The 17,570-nt window shown below is 41.1% G+C and overlaps 1 protein-coding gene across 9 annotated transcripts in view; it reads right to left on the bottom strand.

Annotated features, from left to right (window-relative positions):
• Nucleotides 1–6,029: 6,029 nt before the first annotated feature.
• The window catches only part of POU6F2 (POU class 6 homeobox 2), a 491,407-nt gene continuing 479,866 nt past the window's right edge, over nucleotides 6,030–17,570 (bottom strand). For 4 of the 9 annotated variants that reach the window (XM_016957297.4, XM_054687486.2, XM_016957299.4 and 1 more), the window contains 2 exons: nucleotides 13,925–14,093; nucleotides 7,149–10,460 (listed from right to left, as the gene is read on the bottom strand). In XM_016957297.4, the coding sequence (XP_016812786.1) occupies nucleotides 9,956–10,460; nucleotides 13,925–14,093 (674 nt within the window). In that variant the 3' untranslated portion in view covers nucleotides 7,149–9,955. Of the gene's footprint in view, nucleotides 10,461–13,924; nucleotides 14,094–17,570 lie in introns of all 9 variants that reach the window. The other 5 variants (XM_054687489.2, XM_016957300.4, XM_016957298.4 and 2 more) reach the window with 3 other exon arrangements.

Here is a 17,570-nt window from a genome sequence, read left to right as displayed (position 1 = left end):
AAAGTTTTATTGGAACGCAGCTACTACCATTTGTTTACACGCTGCCTATGGCTGTTTTTGTGCTACAACAGCAGAGTATGGTCCTCAAAGTCTGAAATACTTACTATTTGCCAGCCCCTGTGATAGATCTTCATCCTGACCTCAACTCTAAACAGTGTTTCACTGTTATGCTTTCAGGTCTTAGGCCTTTCATCTGGATCTTGGAGGCTGATCGGAGTTTGGAGGTCAGGAAAGGGAGGAGCAACAGGCCAAGAGAACACAAAATGTAAGTAGAGTTTCCTGGCTGAGGAAGTTGAGGGGGTGCACCCACAAAATATTGAATGGTCTTGTCTGGCTAACTTGAGGATGCTTCTCACCCTTCCAGTTTTGAGGAAAATAAGGGCAAAGTAAGTTTAAAGGAGAGAAGCAGAAAATAAAGGACTTGGAGGAGGAGAATAAGGGATGGGGCAGTTGCTTTGCCAAGGGACGGGCAGGTGGCACTGATGTGTCCCCAAGTATTTTGCTCTCTTCAGGAAGTTTAAATGGACCCCTTCAGAGTTGAATGCTTCCTCTGAAGAGAAAAAATGGAGAAACAGGCTCTTATACTCTTGGGAGACTGCAGATACATTAATTTTTCTGATTTTTGTTCCTCCTGGGGAGTCTGATGGTTCTAGAAGCAGAAATAAAGAATACACATGCAAGTGCTTGAGCACACATTATGTTTTTCAAGGACTGGTTGCATTGTGACCTCCCAGGAACAGAACCAAGAGCCTGTGTGGACTCTTCCCCTCTATTCAAAGCGGCAAAAAACCCAAAAGTAAGAATTTGAACACTCAGGACACAGTAGGAGTGTGTTAAAAAGTAAGAGTGAAGCTTGTGCTGTTGGAAAGAAGCAATAAAAATGTTCAATGTGTGTGTATGTCAGGGTGTGTTTTATCAAATTGGATGGCAGAGAATGATTTTGATGGGTTTAAGTCATTTCCCCAAGCCTTTGTATCACAGACTGGCTCCCCAAAAGGACATGTGTACAATGCTCACTGTGTGCATGGTATTGGCTATTGAAGGCCTTGATACGGTTTGGACTTATATGAAGATAAAACCATTCTTTGAATGTAAAGTGGAGAGTCTCACTTTAAGTAAGAGATCATCATGCCAGCCAGTATGAGCCTGCCAGTACCTAGGGGTGCATGTTTCCATGACTGAAATCCACTTTTCTTCACTCATACCTCTTGACTGGTTAGCAAAGCCTGTGTGGAAATGATCTCGGGCCTTGTGTCTCCCCCACAGACAACCAGGGGCTATTGTGTTTTCTTCCAGGATTAGCTGCATGGTGGGTCAAGTTAAGATTCTGGGTAAATAATGACTGAGTTTTGGCAACCCAAATAGCTGTGGCATTTCACAGAAATGGGATTTCAAGATATGTGAGTTCTATTTTTGATTTTCTAATTTACCCTCTGTCTCTGAAGTTCAAGACAAACAATTAAAGCAGCCCATGAATGTTAAAAGAGCAATATAAAGAAAAACAGCTGAATTATAATAATTTATGATGAAAATATCTTGTTTCTTTTTATATTCTGATTTTTCTATAATAAAAATAGATTACTTATATAATAAAAGATTTCAACAATAACAAAAACTGGAAGGTAAAAGAAGCAAAACTGTTTCCCAAATGATCTCTTTTCTTCATCTGTAGTCACAGATGTGGCCCAAGTGGTGACCAGATCCATGGATCAAAAATCCATTGTCTGAGGTCCAGTGATCCACTTCAATGATGCATTAGTTCAGGAGTTTAGTCAGTCTAAATGTAAGTAAGTCTTAGTGAATCTTCCTTTATGAGAACATTTATTAGTAGCATAAGTATATCTAAGCAGGCCTCAAATCTCAGATAATAGTGCAGGATTTGAAAATGAGGACAGTAATACCTACATATGGTAGGTATCCAGGAAATGCCAGCCTCTTTTCTGCTTCTTTTATCTAGCATATTAATAAGAGCATCTGCAAAGGAGTTCAATATTGTAGTTCACCATGAGTGTTATTATTGCATATGAGTTTCTTGCTCTTTGACTGAAGTTCGTTGTTTGGAACTACTTCAGTTCTGGATGTTTTTGTTATATTGGCTCTCCTACCATTGCATATGTGCAAATAGTCACCCTGGAAACGTCCCCTCTTTTAGAGGTGATGCCCCAGTGACCTCAGTAACAAAGCCCATTAACCCATACAGATCCTTTTACACAGATCCCAGACTTCAGTGATATAGAAAAGGCAATGGGAAGAGTGTGATTTATTTCCGAATGACCCTCAGGTCTGGCAAATGGTCAGGAGCACAGCTAAAACTCTTTTTTTTTTTTTTTTTTTTTTGAGACAGAGTCTTGCTCTGTTGCCCAGGCTGGAGTTCAGTGGCGCGATCTTGGCTCACTGCAACCTCTACCTCTTGGGGTTCAAGCGATTCCCCTGCCTCAGCCTCCCAAGTAGCTGGGATTACAGGAGCCCGCCACCACGCCTGGCTAATTTTTGTATTTTTAGTAGAGACGGGGTTTCACTGTTTTGGCCAGGCTGGTCTCGAACTCCTGACCTCAGGTGATCCACCTGCCTTGGCCTCCCAAAGTGCTGAGATTACAGGCATGAGCTACCACTCCCAGCCAACTAAAACTCTTAAAAGTGACATGAGAGTATCAAAGAAAGTTCTGGAATGGACCTTCCAGCCCAGGTCCCAGGCCGGCTTCCTATTTCCACACGCATCATATGGTCTTTACTTGCTAGTGGGATTAGTGACTAGGGCCCACTGATTTTCTCTTTCACTTTCAATTGGTTTTAACTCATTTGCCTTTGGAATCATTGGAATTGTTTTCTTATCTGGAGACCCTAAATCTCAGTGATAATAAAAGGATACAATGTATATAGACATTTCTAATTTCCCTTTATGTGTCCTTTACTATTTCTGCCAAGCAGTAAGCATTCAGACTAAGTTCACCCAAATCACAGTGGACTTGCTAATTAGATAACTGGTAATTATCCACAGCAGTAAGCCTTTCCTGAACTGCTACCATGTATCAGATACTGTAGTTTTCATTGACACTTCAAAGACATGGCTGTATCAGAGTTTACTGTGTTTCAATGTATACTCACCTTGGTGAATATTCTAGTTCCTAGTGTATTGAAGAACCAGCTCTATCTATGAACTCTGGAATCTTGGTGAAGACTATTAACTTTTATGATTCTTAGTTCTCATGTATAAAACAGGAATCACCACACTTCTTTGGGTTTATGTTAGGAGCGAATAAAATAATGTATACGAGAGAGCTTTGAAAAGGATACAAATATGACTGTTACTCTTATTAGACAAGGAAGATCTGTCACATGCAAATGACAACTAGTTAAAAGAACTTGTTGCCAACTACACTTACCCGTAAGCCAAGTCCACAGGCCACTCAGAGATCAATGGCAGTCATTTTTTAACATTTCAGAGGTGGCTAATAAACATGCAAACTTGATAAATGTTCTGATGAAGGAAGCACAATGCCCGGCACATAACTATTTGTGGAATTGAACATAATTGAGCCTTAAAGAATGAGTAAAAATTAGATAGGTCAGCAATACTGTGGATGGACATTCCAAGCAGAGGGTATTGCATCAAAAGTACTTTGGGCATTGGAGAAATTTTAGGAAGTTTGGTGTGGCAAGGACATAACTCTATGAACTGGGAATTGATGAGAGATCAGGCTAAAGAAGTAGGCAAGGACCAGGTTGCAAAAGGTATTGTGTTCTGTGCTGGAGTCTGTTTCTCTTTCTGAAGGTAACTAGGAAAGGTTTTAAACAAAAGAGAAATTTATTTATACTGGCCTTTTGACTACTCTGGGGTAAACATATGATGGATGTAGAGGCTAGGAGGAGCATATCATGGTGATCCAGGTGAGAGGCAGGTGGGTCTGAACTAAGTAGTGGAAGTGGGGGATGGAGACTAGGAGACAGATTCAAAAGGAATTCATGAGGCAGAATTGCCAGAACTTTAGTGACTTAGGGTGTGTGTGTGCGTGTGTGTGTGTGTGTGTGTGTGTGTATAAAGGGGTTGGGATGACTTCTAGACTTCTGCTTTGGGTGGCTGATAGATAGAGCCATTAACAAGGATAAAGCAAATAGGAGAAAGGCCCTGAAGAGGATAAGTGATGTTCATAATTGTTTTAAGAAAACAGGGAAATATTTCACATGTTTTAGAAAGGTTTTCATGCAGTGCACTGAAGTTCTCCTTAGATGTCATCTTCTTCCCTTGACCATGGCTTTCCTCAATGTCTGGTAGGTAAGACAAATGGGTGCATTTGGTTGGACTCCTTTCGAAGTGCAGAACAATGGATGAGGAGCTCAGACTTGTCTTTGTTAGGTGTTGGTTAGGTGTTTGTTACATGTTGCTTCTGAACTCTTTCCAAGCATAGATTCTTTATTAAACTCATCACCCATTGTCCTGCTACACTGAATATATTGTATGCATATGGTTGGTTTAGTAGAAAATTGTTATCAGAACAGCTTTTGGAATCATTTAAAAGATACTTGTGATTGTATTCTAAGCTTAGGCTGTTCCTACCCATCCATTTTCAGTTTTGAAGTCAGCCTCAGAATTGCTTCCTATCATTTTAGTTTTGAAATTCATTTTTGAAATATTATACTATAAGAAACATGGAATTATTTTACTTTCTGGAGAAATATCACTGGTTTTTGCACAATGAATATGAGTTTACTGAAGGCAAAGATTCTTTTTGTTTATTTCTGAGTCCTCAGCACACAGGATTTTCTGACACATATTAAATGCTTAGCAGATATTTGTGGAATATGGAATGATTAAATGCAAATAATGGCTGTCCTTTTTGAAGAAGACATTTTAGAGTTTCCTAGGTCAAACATATTTCATAATAGGCATAATCATAGGCAGGACCTTTGCCAATAATATTTGTAGAATATTAAATATGGAAAGAAAGCCATTGAAAATGACTTTATTTTTTGTTTTTTCCCCACCCATCAAGGCAGAAGTATCAGCAATTTTTTTTCTTTTTTGCCCCTTTTAAAGTCAGGCTTGGAGCTCCCTGGCCCCTTCATGGCTCATTTATAATGCATGGTCATTTGGATTTTTGGTTTTGTTGCTCACTCCAAAGCACTTCTTATCAATTACAATATGAAGTTGATACACAGATTTCCATGTAGCATAAAAAATGTTTGCTAAAGGTCACTGAAAGTATGGCGATTATGACTCTAAATTTTTTTTACTGGTATTTTAGCAAGATTATCCTATTTTTTGAATTAGTGAATTATATAACAACATTCACTCTTCCCTCCTACCCACACTAAACTTCAGGCAGGAACATATGCCAAATGTCCAAATTTTCCAGAACATGCCATTACAGACATTACTTAGACTAGCAGATCACTCTTCACCAACAGAACTCTCTACGACACCTGGCACACAGCTGGGTGTTAGTCGTAGAATGTGGTGGCTCTGGGTTTTGTCTGCTCATTACCATGGCTCTATTTTTTTGTCTTCCGGTTCTTATGTGTACTCCTCTTTCAATCCTTGTGGTCCCACAGGGTCGTCAGAGTGAGGCCCCGCCCTCCCCCCACAGACAGGAATGAGCCTGTGACCATGAATCTATGTGCACCACCCCGCAGCACCAGTGCTTAGTTTAGAGAAGGGCGCAATGATTCAAAGCCTTAGAGTCAATGGTTAGAGAATCCATCTGAGAAGGAAGCCAAGCAGGACAGGCTGATGACATCTTTGAAACCACTGAATCCAGCTGTGCTTCAGGTCCACAACGGAACTTCCCATTAAGTCAAACAACACAGTATCTTTATGTGTAGGCAAGTTTCAGTTGAATTCCTATAACTTGCAACCAAAAGAGTCCCAATGAATGCAATATGTCATTTGAAAAGTTAAAATAATCATGATATTAACCAATCTGTCTTGAACCCCTTCCTTTCCTTAACATTTGGGGTTTTAACGTACAGTTTTTAAAATGCTGACAACTTAAATGACATATCTGAGTGTGAGACACACTTAGCCTAGAAGCTCATGTCAAACAATTATTTATTTTTTATGGTACAAATTAAAAGTGACAGATCTGAAGCTGTTAAGAAATACACAAAGTGCAGCTTTACTGACCATACAGATATTGCTCTAGATTAAGTACAGTTTTTTTTTTTTTAAACATTAAGCAACCTGTGCAGATAAAATCAGCTTTGGTTTCAATGTCAGAGCAAGTAAGGAGCTTTTAAATATTCAGTTTGGCTTCTTGGTCACAAGTCTATCATGTCAACTTCTTGTCATGACGATTTTTCCAAAGCAACCCAGTCCTGTTTCCTGCCCTCCCTCCTGCTGCCTGCTCCGGGCACGGAGAAGCAGATCTCTTTGTGGTGCCTCATAAGTGACCCCGGTGACCAGTCTAGATCACAGCACATAGGACAAAAAAAAAAAAAAAAAAAAAAAAAAATCACTTTCTTAACAACAAATAAACAAATGTGCCTCACATAATTTCAAGTTGAAGACAAGCAAATCACATGACAAAAAGCTCATTACAAAATGTTATCCAAACAGATTTTACAGTCAAACATTGAAATGAAAATCAATTTCCTTTATCTCAATTTTTTTTTAAGCTTGGTCATTAACTGGGTACAAGTAGAGTGCTGAGGTAAAACATTGATGAACAGTTTGTATTTCTTTTTTTTTTTCTTAAAATAGGAACAGTTTAGTATTGCGAGATTGTCAGCAACATTTAGCCATATCTATACAATGTGCATATACCTACAAATATTGAGCTTTGGTCCAGCGTAGAGAAATGAGCAAAGGCATTTTACGATTTCTTTTTGGTTATAGCTTGAGTTCTTTGATACGCCTCTACTTGTTTTGTTTTGTTTTTTTCCTAGCTCCTTTTGCTTTTTTGTTCTCTCTTTTGTGTTGTATGTGTATGTGTGTGTGCATCTGTGTGATGACAACATAAAGAAGCCAAAACCTTGCAAATGCAATTAAAAGTTTCAATTGTTCAAAATATTTTCTTGGTTGAAAAAGAAAGAAAATCTATAAACAAGTGTAAAATGTAATATCCACTGTCATTTTTTCATGAAGTAATGAAAATGCAGATAACAATAATAAAAAATTATGTGAGAAAAATACTGAAGCTTGAAATACAATCACATATGCCCAAAGTGGCTTTTATTTTTTGTGGGTGGCAACCTTAACCTTCAGTTCATGGAAACATAAAAGACACTTAAACGCTATTGGCATATGAAGTTGTTTACAAGTAGACATGAGAAATGTCATCATAAAATTAAGCATTAGGTGTGGTCCCAAAGACTTATGAGTTACACAGTATAATTTATATTCCTAAGAATTGGTTCAGGCACCTTTTTATGCCTTGTAGCAAAAAATTTATCTTTAAAAAATTAATATAAGAAGCATTACAACACCTTATAAATAATTTATAAAACAATACAAAATTATAAAACTATAAAAAAATCACTGCACATGAATGGTGTTACGACTGTGGGATGAATATATTTCTTTTTTGTTCCACTCTGGAAGATTACTTTTATTTTATATTTTCCCTGTCCTAGTTAGACCCTCCCAATTATAGATCTCAGAACTGAGCAGGCCTTATGTAACCGCTGCCGGCATATATTTAAATATTTAGCATCCATCATATGTTATCTTGTTAACTTCTCTTCGCAGGGAGCTTTTCTTGATGGAATTTGGAGCAGGTCCTAGGAGAATCCAAAATCTGTTTTAATCAATAAAGTTTTGGGTTTCTGGGTTGTCCGTGTTTGTGCGGTTTTTGAGGTGGCGAAAGGGGCTCTGTGATGTTGGCATTGAAGATCAAGTTAGCTGTGGTCCAGTTAGCATTGACTGGTAAAATGGAAACACCTTTACGAGTGACTTGTTCCACTTCCAGGATTCCTTTTAGAGTTTCCTTGCTGGTAGTCTCTTGATTGCTGCATGAATCATTGGAGGGGACAATTATACTGTAGCATTTACACAAACAGCAAAGGAGCCAACAGAAGAAACTCAAACCCCCCGGGGAGAGGGAGTGTATTAGGGGAAGGAGATGGCATTTCTAATCAGTTGGGCAACTTGAGATTGGGTTTCTCTTTTTTCTTTCACAACTTACTTCCAGATAATACATTAGCATGATTATAAATTATGCATAAATATTTACATTTCAACAGCAAGCAAATTGACAGCTCTCTTTTGCCTGCTCCTTTAATGGAACACCGTCTGCCTGTACCTGGGTGAAAACACCAGTGGCAGGTGCCAAGTGCTCACCTGCACAGCCGTCCTCACATCCCAACATGTCCTTGCATATTAGGTTATTGTGGCCCACAGATCTTTTAAGTTATTTTTTTTTAAAGGAAATAATCCTCTAGTTCTCATATTGTAGGCTATTCTGATGTGTTAGATAAGCCCCTTCTATATTTTTTTCTTTTGGTGAAAGCTTCTTCAAACTTCCTTTCCCCTGAAGAACCTGGCCCCCAATTCCAGTTGTTTAAATTTGCCCGCCACCTTTCTGCTCCATTTATATATCCCGAAGAGTAATTATTCCCCCTGAAAAAAGTCTGCCATCGCTATTAGAATGAAAGAAGTAGCAGAAAAGATGAGATTAACAGGATACACGATGGCCTTTAATGATCCAGTTGCTATCACTTCCTTTTTAGCCTGTTTCTTTGTGTGTGTGTTTATGGGTGTGTGCATGCCATGTGTGTATTTGACTGAAATCTTGAGACATTTCTTTGGCTATCAGACTTCTGAGAGAAATTGCTTTGCACAGAAGCATAACATAGATGTAAGTATTGAACCAAATGTGCAGCTTATGTTTATATTACAAAATTAGTTTTGGTCAGCTCTCCATGTACGTGGCCAACAGACTGAGAAAAATCCCAAGCTCTGGTGTGGACAGTGAGCACAATTACAGCTTATGCCAGTGTTGACAGTTCATCGAGCAAAGCCCTAGTTATTTTGGAGTCTCTCCTGCATTTCACTAGGATCTGAGTGGAAAAGACACTGCTTCTCCCCACTTCTGTGGCCTTTCAGCAGACCCCAGGAGCCACGCGCGAGGGAGACGGAAAAATGGAGGAAAAGAGAGAAATGCGAGCTCCATTTTCTTTTCTCAAACCCACAAGTCATAGTGAGAAAAAAGCAACAAATGCTTTGGCACACGATCCAGGATGCCCTCCCGTCAAAAAGAAAGACAAAGAAAAAAGACCACCCTCCCCACCACCCCCACAAAAAAACCCAATAGTGAGCCTCACAGAATGGCTTCAACAATGGTACCCACCCCATGGGTGGAGACAACAGATGGGAAAGATGGGAGAAATCAGGCTTCCTATTGTTCTGTTAGTACAAATGTAAAAATTCGTAACACAACTTTACGCGCGGAGAAGCGTAGACGAACGATCGCGTTGCAATGCCATGTTTCTGACTTTGGTTAATAGGTTTCATAGTGAATCAGCACTTAGTACCTGAAGGGGTGCAGTCCTTCCTCCAGGTGGCAGGCTTGTATTCGCTTTGAACAGATCAAAGTTTTTATTCCTTCGTTGTTGGTTTTTGGTTTAGTTTTTTTTTTCTTTTTCCTTAAAATGTGTTCACATTTTCGTAATATACAGAAAAAAGTACGTGGTTATTTGGTTTGCTTTAAGTCCATTAAAAAACTGGCTTTGGGGGAGACAGGTGGGGGAAGGGAACTATCCTACCACACACACCTTCAGTGTGGTGTATTCCTTGTTTAAAAATTTTCTAAAAATTTTCTTCTTTCCTTTTTGGAAAACCAACGGACATGTAGAAACCATTCTGTCCACTTGGTAGTTTTCTTAGTCATTTACTTACAAGGGTGATGACGACTGGGGCTATTTTTAAATTAAATTAAATTTTGTTGTTGTTGTTGTTGTGGAGTCCCAAGGGTGGAGTTTAGTTTCTGTGAATTTTGCTTGATTATGGGTGGGCATCTCTTTAGGAGTTTTCTTCCAGAGAGTCTGTTAAGGGCTCCAAAGGGACTGCCGTGGCCGGCTCGTGCTGTTTTAAGCGTTTAATTGTGTTCTTCAGGGCTTGCCTCTTATTGCAGAACCAAACTCTAACTACTTCTCGGTCATAGTTCAGCTTCTCAGCAATTTCGGTCATTTCCTGCCCAGAAGGGTGTGTATTCTTCTCAAAGTGGGCATTGAGGATCTCAAGGGCCTGGGGTGTGAAGGAGGTGCGCCGCTTGCGCTTTTTGGATGGTTCACTCCCGATAAACTCGGTCAGGTTCTGCATACCTGCTCGATGGCGGGCCTCAGCCTCAGCCATCCACCGCTCAAGCACCGGCTTGATCTTCTGGGCACTTTTAGGGGTGATGTCCAGCTTTTCAAACCTGGCAGGATACAAAAGGCCAGGGTTCAGTTTGGCTGTCAGACTGCTAGCTATAGTGTTCTCTTGGGCTTCCTGTGGTAGGAAAAAGTGGCTTCTCAGGATGGTGTGTCTGGGGGGGAAAATTGAGAAAGAAAAGTCTTACACTGAGTCCTCTGCCAGGGTGGGCCTCCTGCCTGCCTGCCTGACTCCCTGGCAGGGCGAATTTACTGCAGGTTAATAGCCAGCTGCAAGGTAGCCAGCCCTGCCCAAGCCAGCGCCCACCCTCCCAGCGTGCTCCATGCCAGACCATGCAAACCACACAGGCGCACAGACAGGGGTGATGAGAAGCAGAGACAGCAGGATGCATGAGCTATCATAACATATCATAGGCACGCAAACAACTCACAGGCCTTTTCCCTATAAACTCTGAGATCTAAGCGTTTATTTGAATAGTACCAGCTCCATTTCTCAGTCCTCAGACTCCTGAAGGCAAAAATTAACGCTAGGAAGTGACATCAAAGATGACAGTTGTCACATTCATTCATTTAAAATGATTCTTTACGTGTTTTACATTTGGTTTTCTTTAAATTACCCCCATTGACTTGGTTATAAAAATGTTATTGCTATTATCATAGTCACTGATGGCCATTGGGACTTTTTTATGGCTCTCTTTTTATCTCTCTTTTCGTGTCTCATTTTGACTTCTCTCTTTTTCTCTCCCTGGGAACAAACAATTTTCACCATATGTAAGTTAACAATATGCCCTTTTTCCAGGTAAAACATTACCCATTGCTACTTTCCTGTTCTGGCTCAAACAGCTGGACACATTGTAATTACTATAAAACACCCCACCTCTGGGTGTGCTAAGGCCACCTCCTGCCTTCCAAACACCATCCGGCGTAATGGTGTACTTTTGCACCAGGGCACCAAGCTGTGTTTAATGTGTGATATCTGCAAACTGTACTTGAATGATATCATTTTCTGTAAATGAGGTCTTCTATATATCAACTGCCATCAGCAATTCTTTGCTACATTGACTTTAAAAAATATGAAGCGTCTTGGACAAAATTATATAGAGTGTTTTAAGAAGTCGCCCTGGTACCAAACTCACACTCACTCTCAATGAAGTACAAAAAAAGTAGGAATTCCTTTTATTCATTTGTTTGTTTATTCTAAATCCAAATTCACAACTCTCCAGTATGACAGCTTTGGATACACAGAATTCTCCTCTCCCTTTTACAGTGTCCCATGCTGTTGAAAAACTTCTGACTACAGAGTGTATTTTATTTCAATGGTCTGTTCTCATAGAGCTAAACTGAGCCCATGTTACTCAGAATACGTTTTGTAAGGATGCTTGCAAAAGGACAGAAAAGGATAGGCTTTCTTTATGTGCCACAATCTTATTTTTGGCAGCACATTTTAGATCTCTTATAATGTGATAAGCAGCACAAACAGAACCAAATTTTAATGCAATTTCCATAGCATTCCCTTCCATGTAGAACTCAAGGGTTATTTGTTTATTTTTGAAAAACCCAGCTTCCAGTACTGGTCAAGGAGGGAAGGAGTACATTTGCTTTCAATACAGAGTGAACTGATCATTTAATGTTATTTAATGAACTTGTCCTTTATGGCAAGCTCCTCAAAAGCTCTCATTGTTGTGCTAATTTGCCACATGCCACATTTTGCCATTGTTTGCCATAAAATCCCCAAAGCTTAAATATTTGATAGCGTGACAACAGGCTTTACAGTGTCAAGGCACGAGGGGACAGAGGTTGTGATAGGGCTGATCAGTGTATTGGTAATGCTTTTTTCTCTGTGCCTCTGAAAAGGAGGGATTTAAAGCAGCTCCTAGGAGTCACTGCAGCTAATGAGGGACAAGCGATGCCTGAGTGTGCAGCCTCCAAAGCAGGTTCCTCACCACCCTTTGAATTCACTTAAATTGTTCCAATATAAGATCTCGGTCTTTCTTTCTTTTCTTGGTAGATAGCTCCTAAAACGATCTCACTGAAATACTGGAAGCTAGAGAAAGGCCCAAAAGTCAAGGCATCAGACATGTTCTATTATACTAGGAATTCCCAAAGTCTCCACATTTCAGCCACAGCTTTTTTGACCTCTCTCTGGGGTAGACTTTAGAAATCAACATACTTTATTGGGAATGCCCAAGAAGTGCTAAGTGTATGAGTTAAACATTAGCCAGCACTTATATCAATAAAAGAAAATCATGTTTTCGGACTAAAAATAAGCAAAACAGGAATTTAGCACCAATAGAAAATTGGCAACAACTTAAAAACCTGTGGCTGCCTTTATCCCAAGTCTGTCAAGATGAAACAAAATTAATGTTTCCCAACAGGGAGCAATGGTATTCATAACATGGATGCTGTTTGTTAGTGTTGACACTTCTGTACATGTTGTTTGGAATAACATATACAAGCCTTGAAACAAATTTCCCAGCAGTAGTATCCTTGTATAGACTGAATAAAGGTTATTTTCTACAGGGAGGTATCTTATAAGAAAAAACAGTAGGGGAGGCCATAGAAGTGAGAGGATCCTATGGTGCTTTTTGTATTTAACAACAATCAATGGGTTTTATGGAAAATCATTGAGCAAAATGTGAGCTGCAAGCTACTACCCCATACTGATGTTATTTATAACCTTAGTCTTAAACTGCAGGAAAAGTACACTTCCGTCCTTTGGGGAATACATTAAAAGTATAAAGAGCAGATAAAAAGACAGCATTTCATGGATCACCAAGAACAAAATCCACTTAAATGAGTTTGGAGTTGGTTTCTTGGCTTTTCCTGTTGGAGGAGGACTCATAAGGTATTGCCCAAGAGGAAAAAGCTCTTAGCGAAGTGCCTTTGTTACCTCATGCATAAACATGGGATTAGTGCAACACACACATGCATGCACGGGGCCTGCTTCTGACCACTTAACCCGGATCAACTTGAACACAACCAAGGCCGGATTCTGTTATTCATTTATTTAATTTGGGGGAGATGAGCAAGGTTAGGCCAGATTCTCACTACCCTTTTCTGAGCCATTTAAAGCAGCCACCGCTTCTTTTCTTTTATTTTTTATTTCTTATAAATGTGCTTTTAAAGCTGTGTCTGGGAAGGCAAGTTAAAACCTTCAAGGTCACCAGATAGTTTATTTTTTTTTTTAATGTGTGTTTTCTTGGAAAATCCTGATAGCCATCTCTGGGCAGAAATAGCAAAGGCGTTAACACAAATTAGGAATGGCAGCTTTACCACATTTGCTCAGAATACCTACGTGCAGACAAAGTCGGTGGCTCTCAGCTGCATAGGAGTGTGGGCCCAGGAGGAAGGCCCCTGACCCCGGGGTAGTGTATTTCCAATGAGACTGCCTTGGAAGTTCTTTGTGAGTTGACAGGAGTTATCAAGCCAGGACCCCCAAATTTGCTTCAGCAGCGTCGTTTGCATCAAGATCACCAATCCCAACATATAGCTGCCCCCAAACTTTGTTCCCACTCTCTGCCCCTCCAGCTTTGCCCACCCGACGAAGAAAAGCTGAACCGCGAGGACAAACGAGGCCCAGGCCGGCTAGAAGAGGTGACAGCATGCAGGCGCGCGTTACCTGCAGATGGCCGACTGGCTGTACGCGGGGCCCTCTGTAGCACTGAGAGCCTGTCCCACCTGAGTCTGGGTCAGGCCGAGGGACAGGCGCCGGATTTTAAAAGCTTTGGCAAATTCTCGGATCTCCTCCAGATTAACCCCATCCACCTCACCCGCTGCCGTTTGAGGATCTGTGGAGATGTTTTTAAAAATAGGATCAATACGTCAACACACAGCCGAGCAATATCTGTTTATTAAGGTTTATAAGAAAGTGGCTCTCTTTAACAGCAGAGCAGCGAGGAAACCAACCTCAGAGAATGTTCGCTTTGTCTCCCAGGTGAGACACCCAACACTCCATCCGCAACTCATTACACCTCCACAAATCATCCTTCGAGATGTTTCTGTCCCAGATAAAACCACAGCTTGTTCACACTGCCACTTCCCCAATGCCAGAGCATGTTCCTTAGGGCTTAACAAATAACAGCCAGCACTGGGAGGCACTTGCTATGGGGATGCGACTCCATTTTGCCCATAAGTATGTTCAAATATTGTGCAAAAATATAAAAAGGGAAAGGTTTCCATTTGAAATGTTTTAATTAGTATATTTAATGCTAAAAATTGCTCTTGAAGAAAATAGTATTTTGTATTTTTTCCTTCACCTGATCGCCAAAGCAGTCAGGCTAACAGCTAGGCTAACAGATGATAATGTTGCTTAATTTCTTACGTTCACATTAGTCCCTCAGAAGAGCATACTTATGAAACTGCGAGAATGATATTGTCTTTTTCCCCCCATAGCAGTTTACTGACACAGACGCCTTTGTCCCCTGAAAGGGCACATAATAAAAAATGCCTACCACAGGAAAGCTCCTTTGGTGCCTGATAACGCGGTCAATTTAGGACTTATCAAGGGAAATGACACAACAGCTGGAGAATGAAACTTTTCCCCCCCTGGCTACTGATCCCTGGATAAATGAAAGCGTACACCAAGCTGGAGACAGCATGGGTTGGGGATGGTGGAAGATTTCAAAGTGCTACTCAATCCTGCCTGTAGCAAAGCCATTCTCCCTGTGAGCTGACTCTATTGTTCTTCACCTCATTCCTCGGACTTAGGTGAAAAGTTTTTCTCTTCCTTTTTCTGCACAATAGCCCATCAATTTCAGTAAATTTGAGTACTTGTCCAAGGACTGTGGCAGACTATATTACTCTTCTGGGCTGAGAACTATGGAAACTCTAGTTGTCGTGAAACAAAACAAAACAAAACAAAACAAAACCCACAAAACCAGAACATTTGCACGCCAAATGCCCATTTTCAAGGACTTCTAAATAAAGATGTTAATATCTGTGAGGAGCTTGGAGCTTCATGTACAGATTTTCTCATTACTGGGGAGGGATCTTCTCCAGCCTAAGGAAAATGGACTCTGTCAACAGAATCAGCAAAACAGGTATAGATTGTCTTTTATCTTCACATTAAAACAACAACGACAAAAGTCCTGTAGAATGTCATTACTCATAATTTTGTTGTAGAAAGATTGGAAAGTGGTACAACTACTGCAATCAGTCTAAATATTTTTGAAAAGTAACTTCTGGGAGTCTGGAGAGGAGGGAGGGGCAATATCAGAAACAGTTCCAGCCTCTATGGAGTTTACAGTCTATAGGGGGTTGGCATCCAATGCTAATGCGTTAGAAACAATTAGAGAAAAGTATCAGGCAGAGTATAATCAAGAACTAATGGATGACATCCACACCGGGTGTGCAGAGACAGGAGAGAGGAGAGGAGGGAGGATTCATCTAGGTCTTCCCAATGGGCAGCTTTCAGAGAATGAAGGAGCCATATAGTCTGGTCAGTGGTGACAGCGTGCACACAGGCAGAAATGCAGGGAGGAGCAGGGCACCGTGGGGACCTGTAAGGTTGGTAGGGTGAAGCAGGAGTTCGTGCTAGGAGTAGTGAATATTTCAGTGTAGCACATTGAGAATCTATGAGCACGGGCGGGGCAGGGGTGGGCAGTGACTATAAAACTGATTTGATTGTTAAGATGAATGGAAATCCTGTTTTTTTTCTCCCAAAACTACTCCCAGAAGGCAGGCAACCCTTGGCTAATGAGATTTGTTCGGGTCGTCCCTAGTGGAGGCTGCGCTCTGGATTCCAAACCCCACGAGCACATCAGCCTGGAGCTGCTTCCGGGCTCGCTAAGGATTGTGGGAGCTCACTTCGGCAGTCGCAGTCTCGAGCCCTTTTTTCCTTTCCCCGTGAAAAAAATCCCTAGAGCAAAAGTTGCAAATGAGCAGTGTGCAAATAAAACCCGGCTTTCCTAGTGTTTACATAAAAAAAATTACTTGCTAACATGTAAACATTTATTTCTAAAGGAAAATCTTCATTTCCCAAATTCTTCTGAAATGTTAGAAGATTTGGCTGCCCCAGATGTACATTTGCACTTGGTAATGTCCAGTGGGCTGGAACTGAATCTGGCTGCTCCTTCAGCTCCTCCTCATGTTCACACCACCCAGCCTCCAACCTGCTCCCTGCTCAGCCCGTTTTGTGACCCTGCGTTTAAAGCATGCGTTTCCAGTGAGGCTATATTGGTTCTGAGGGGGAGGCAGGAAAAGTCTTAGTACAATGATGTGGTCCCCCAAAGGGCCATAGTACATCAACAGGGCAGATGTGCAATATATCTGTGGTATTAAAATGTTATGGGGGGAGCGGGGTGGGGAGGAAGGAGGGCAATTAAGATAAAAACAAAACACCTAAAAATGCTGCTTGCAGGGGGAGTGGGGTGATAATGAAATAATAGCTGAGAAACTCTGGTTTAGAGCAGAGAGTACAGAATGGTACAGTGAGAGAGGGGTCTGGCCTCTCTGAGAGAGGGAAGGAGGGTTTGGCTAGTCTTGCAAGGATGTGAGCATGGAGGTTTGAAACTGAAAAAATGGAAAGCCGGAGACGTTCCATGTAACAATATCACTTTTAGGACTGTGATTTTCTTAATTTGGCAGGTATAAGAGTCACTGCTTTGGGCCCAGGGATGTGCATTTTTAAAAAGTAACACAAGCGATTCTGATGCGGGGATCTGCTGACAACTACAGAAAGAAATCTTTCTTTGTGGCCCTGGCTTGACCAAGTCTGGGTGTGGTGCCCTCTGTGTGCCATTGTCTTTACTGATCCTTTACCATTATTCAGCAGGCTTCACTACACAGAAAACTTGCTCTCTCACCTGTATAGGACTGACGGGCCAGACAGGTCTGTTGAGGAGGGGCTCCGGAGCAGGCATCCCACCCTGGCCCTTTCCTTACCCCACTGTCACTACTTATGGCAAGTGGCCAAGATCTGGGAATCAGCGGGCTGGGAAAGTAAAATTTTTACCTTTGTTAGCCCCATCTCTAGATCAGTGAGATTCAGTTGGATTAACCAGTATGTGAGGGGCAGGTCTTTAATCTGGAAGGGTTTCCATGGTCTACTCCAGTCCCAAGGCCTGTGTTGCCACCAGACAGTGGCACAGGATTGGGCAGCCCAATGACTTGGGCTGACATTTTATGTAAATGTGTCCTCTAATCTTTCTTCCCTTCCTCTGCTGTCTCTATTGTTTATGTGTCCTTACTAGTTCCTTGAGACTATCAACTAAATCCATATGTGTGATCGTGCAGGCTGCTTTTTGTCAGATCACTGACAATAACCA

This window comes from Pan troglodytes, chromosome 6, assembly GCF_028858775.2.
Source record: "Pan troglodytes isolate AG18354 chromosome 6, NHGRI_mPanTro3-v2.0_pri, whole genome shotgun sequence".
Classification (NCBI taxonomy): domain Eukaryota; kingdom Metazoa; phylum Chordata; class Mammalia; order Primates; family Hominidae; genus Pan; species Pan troglodytes.
This window is presented reverse-complemented; position numbering and strand designations above follow the sequence as displayed.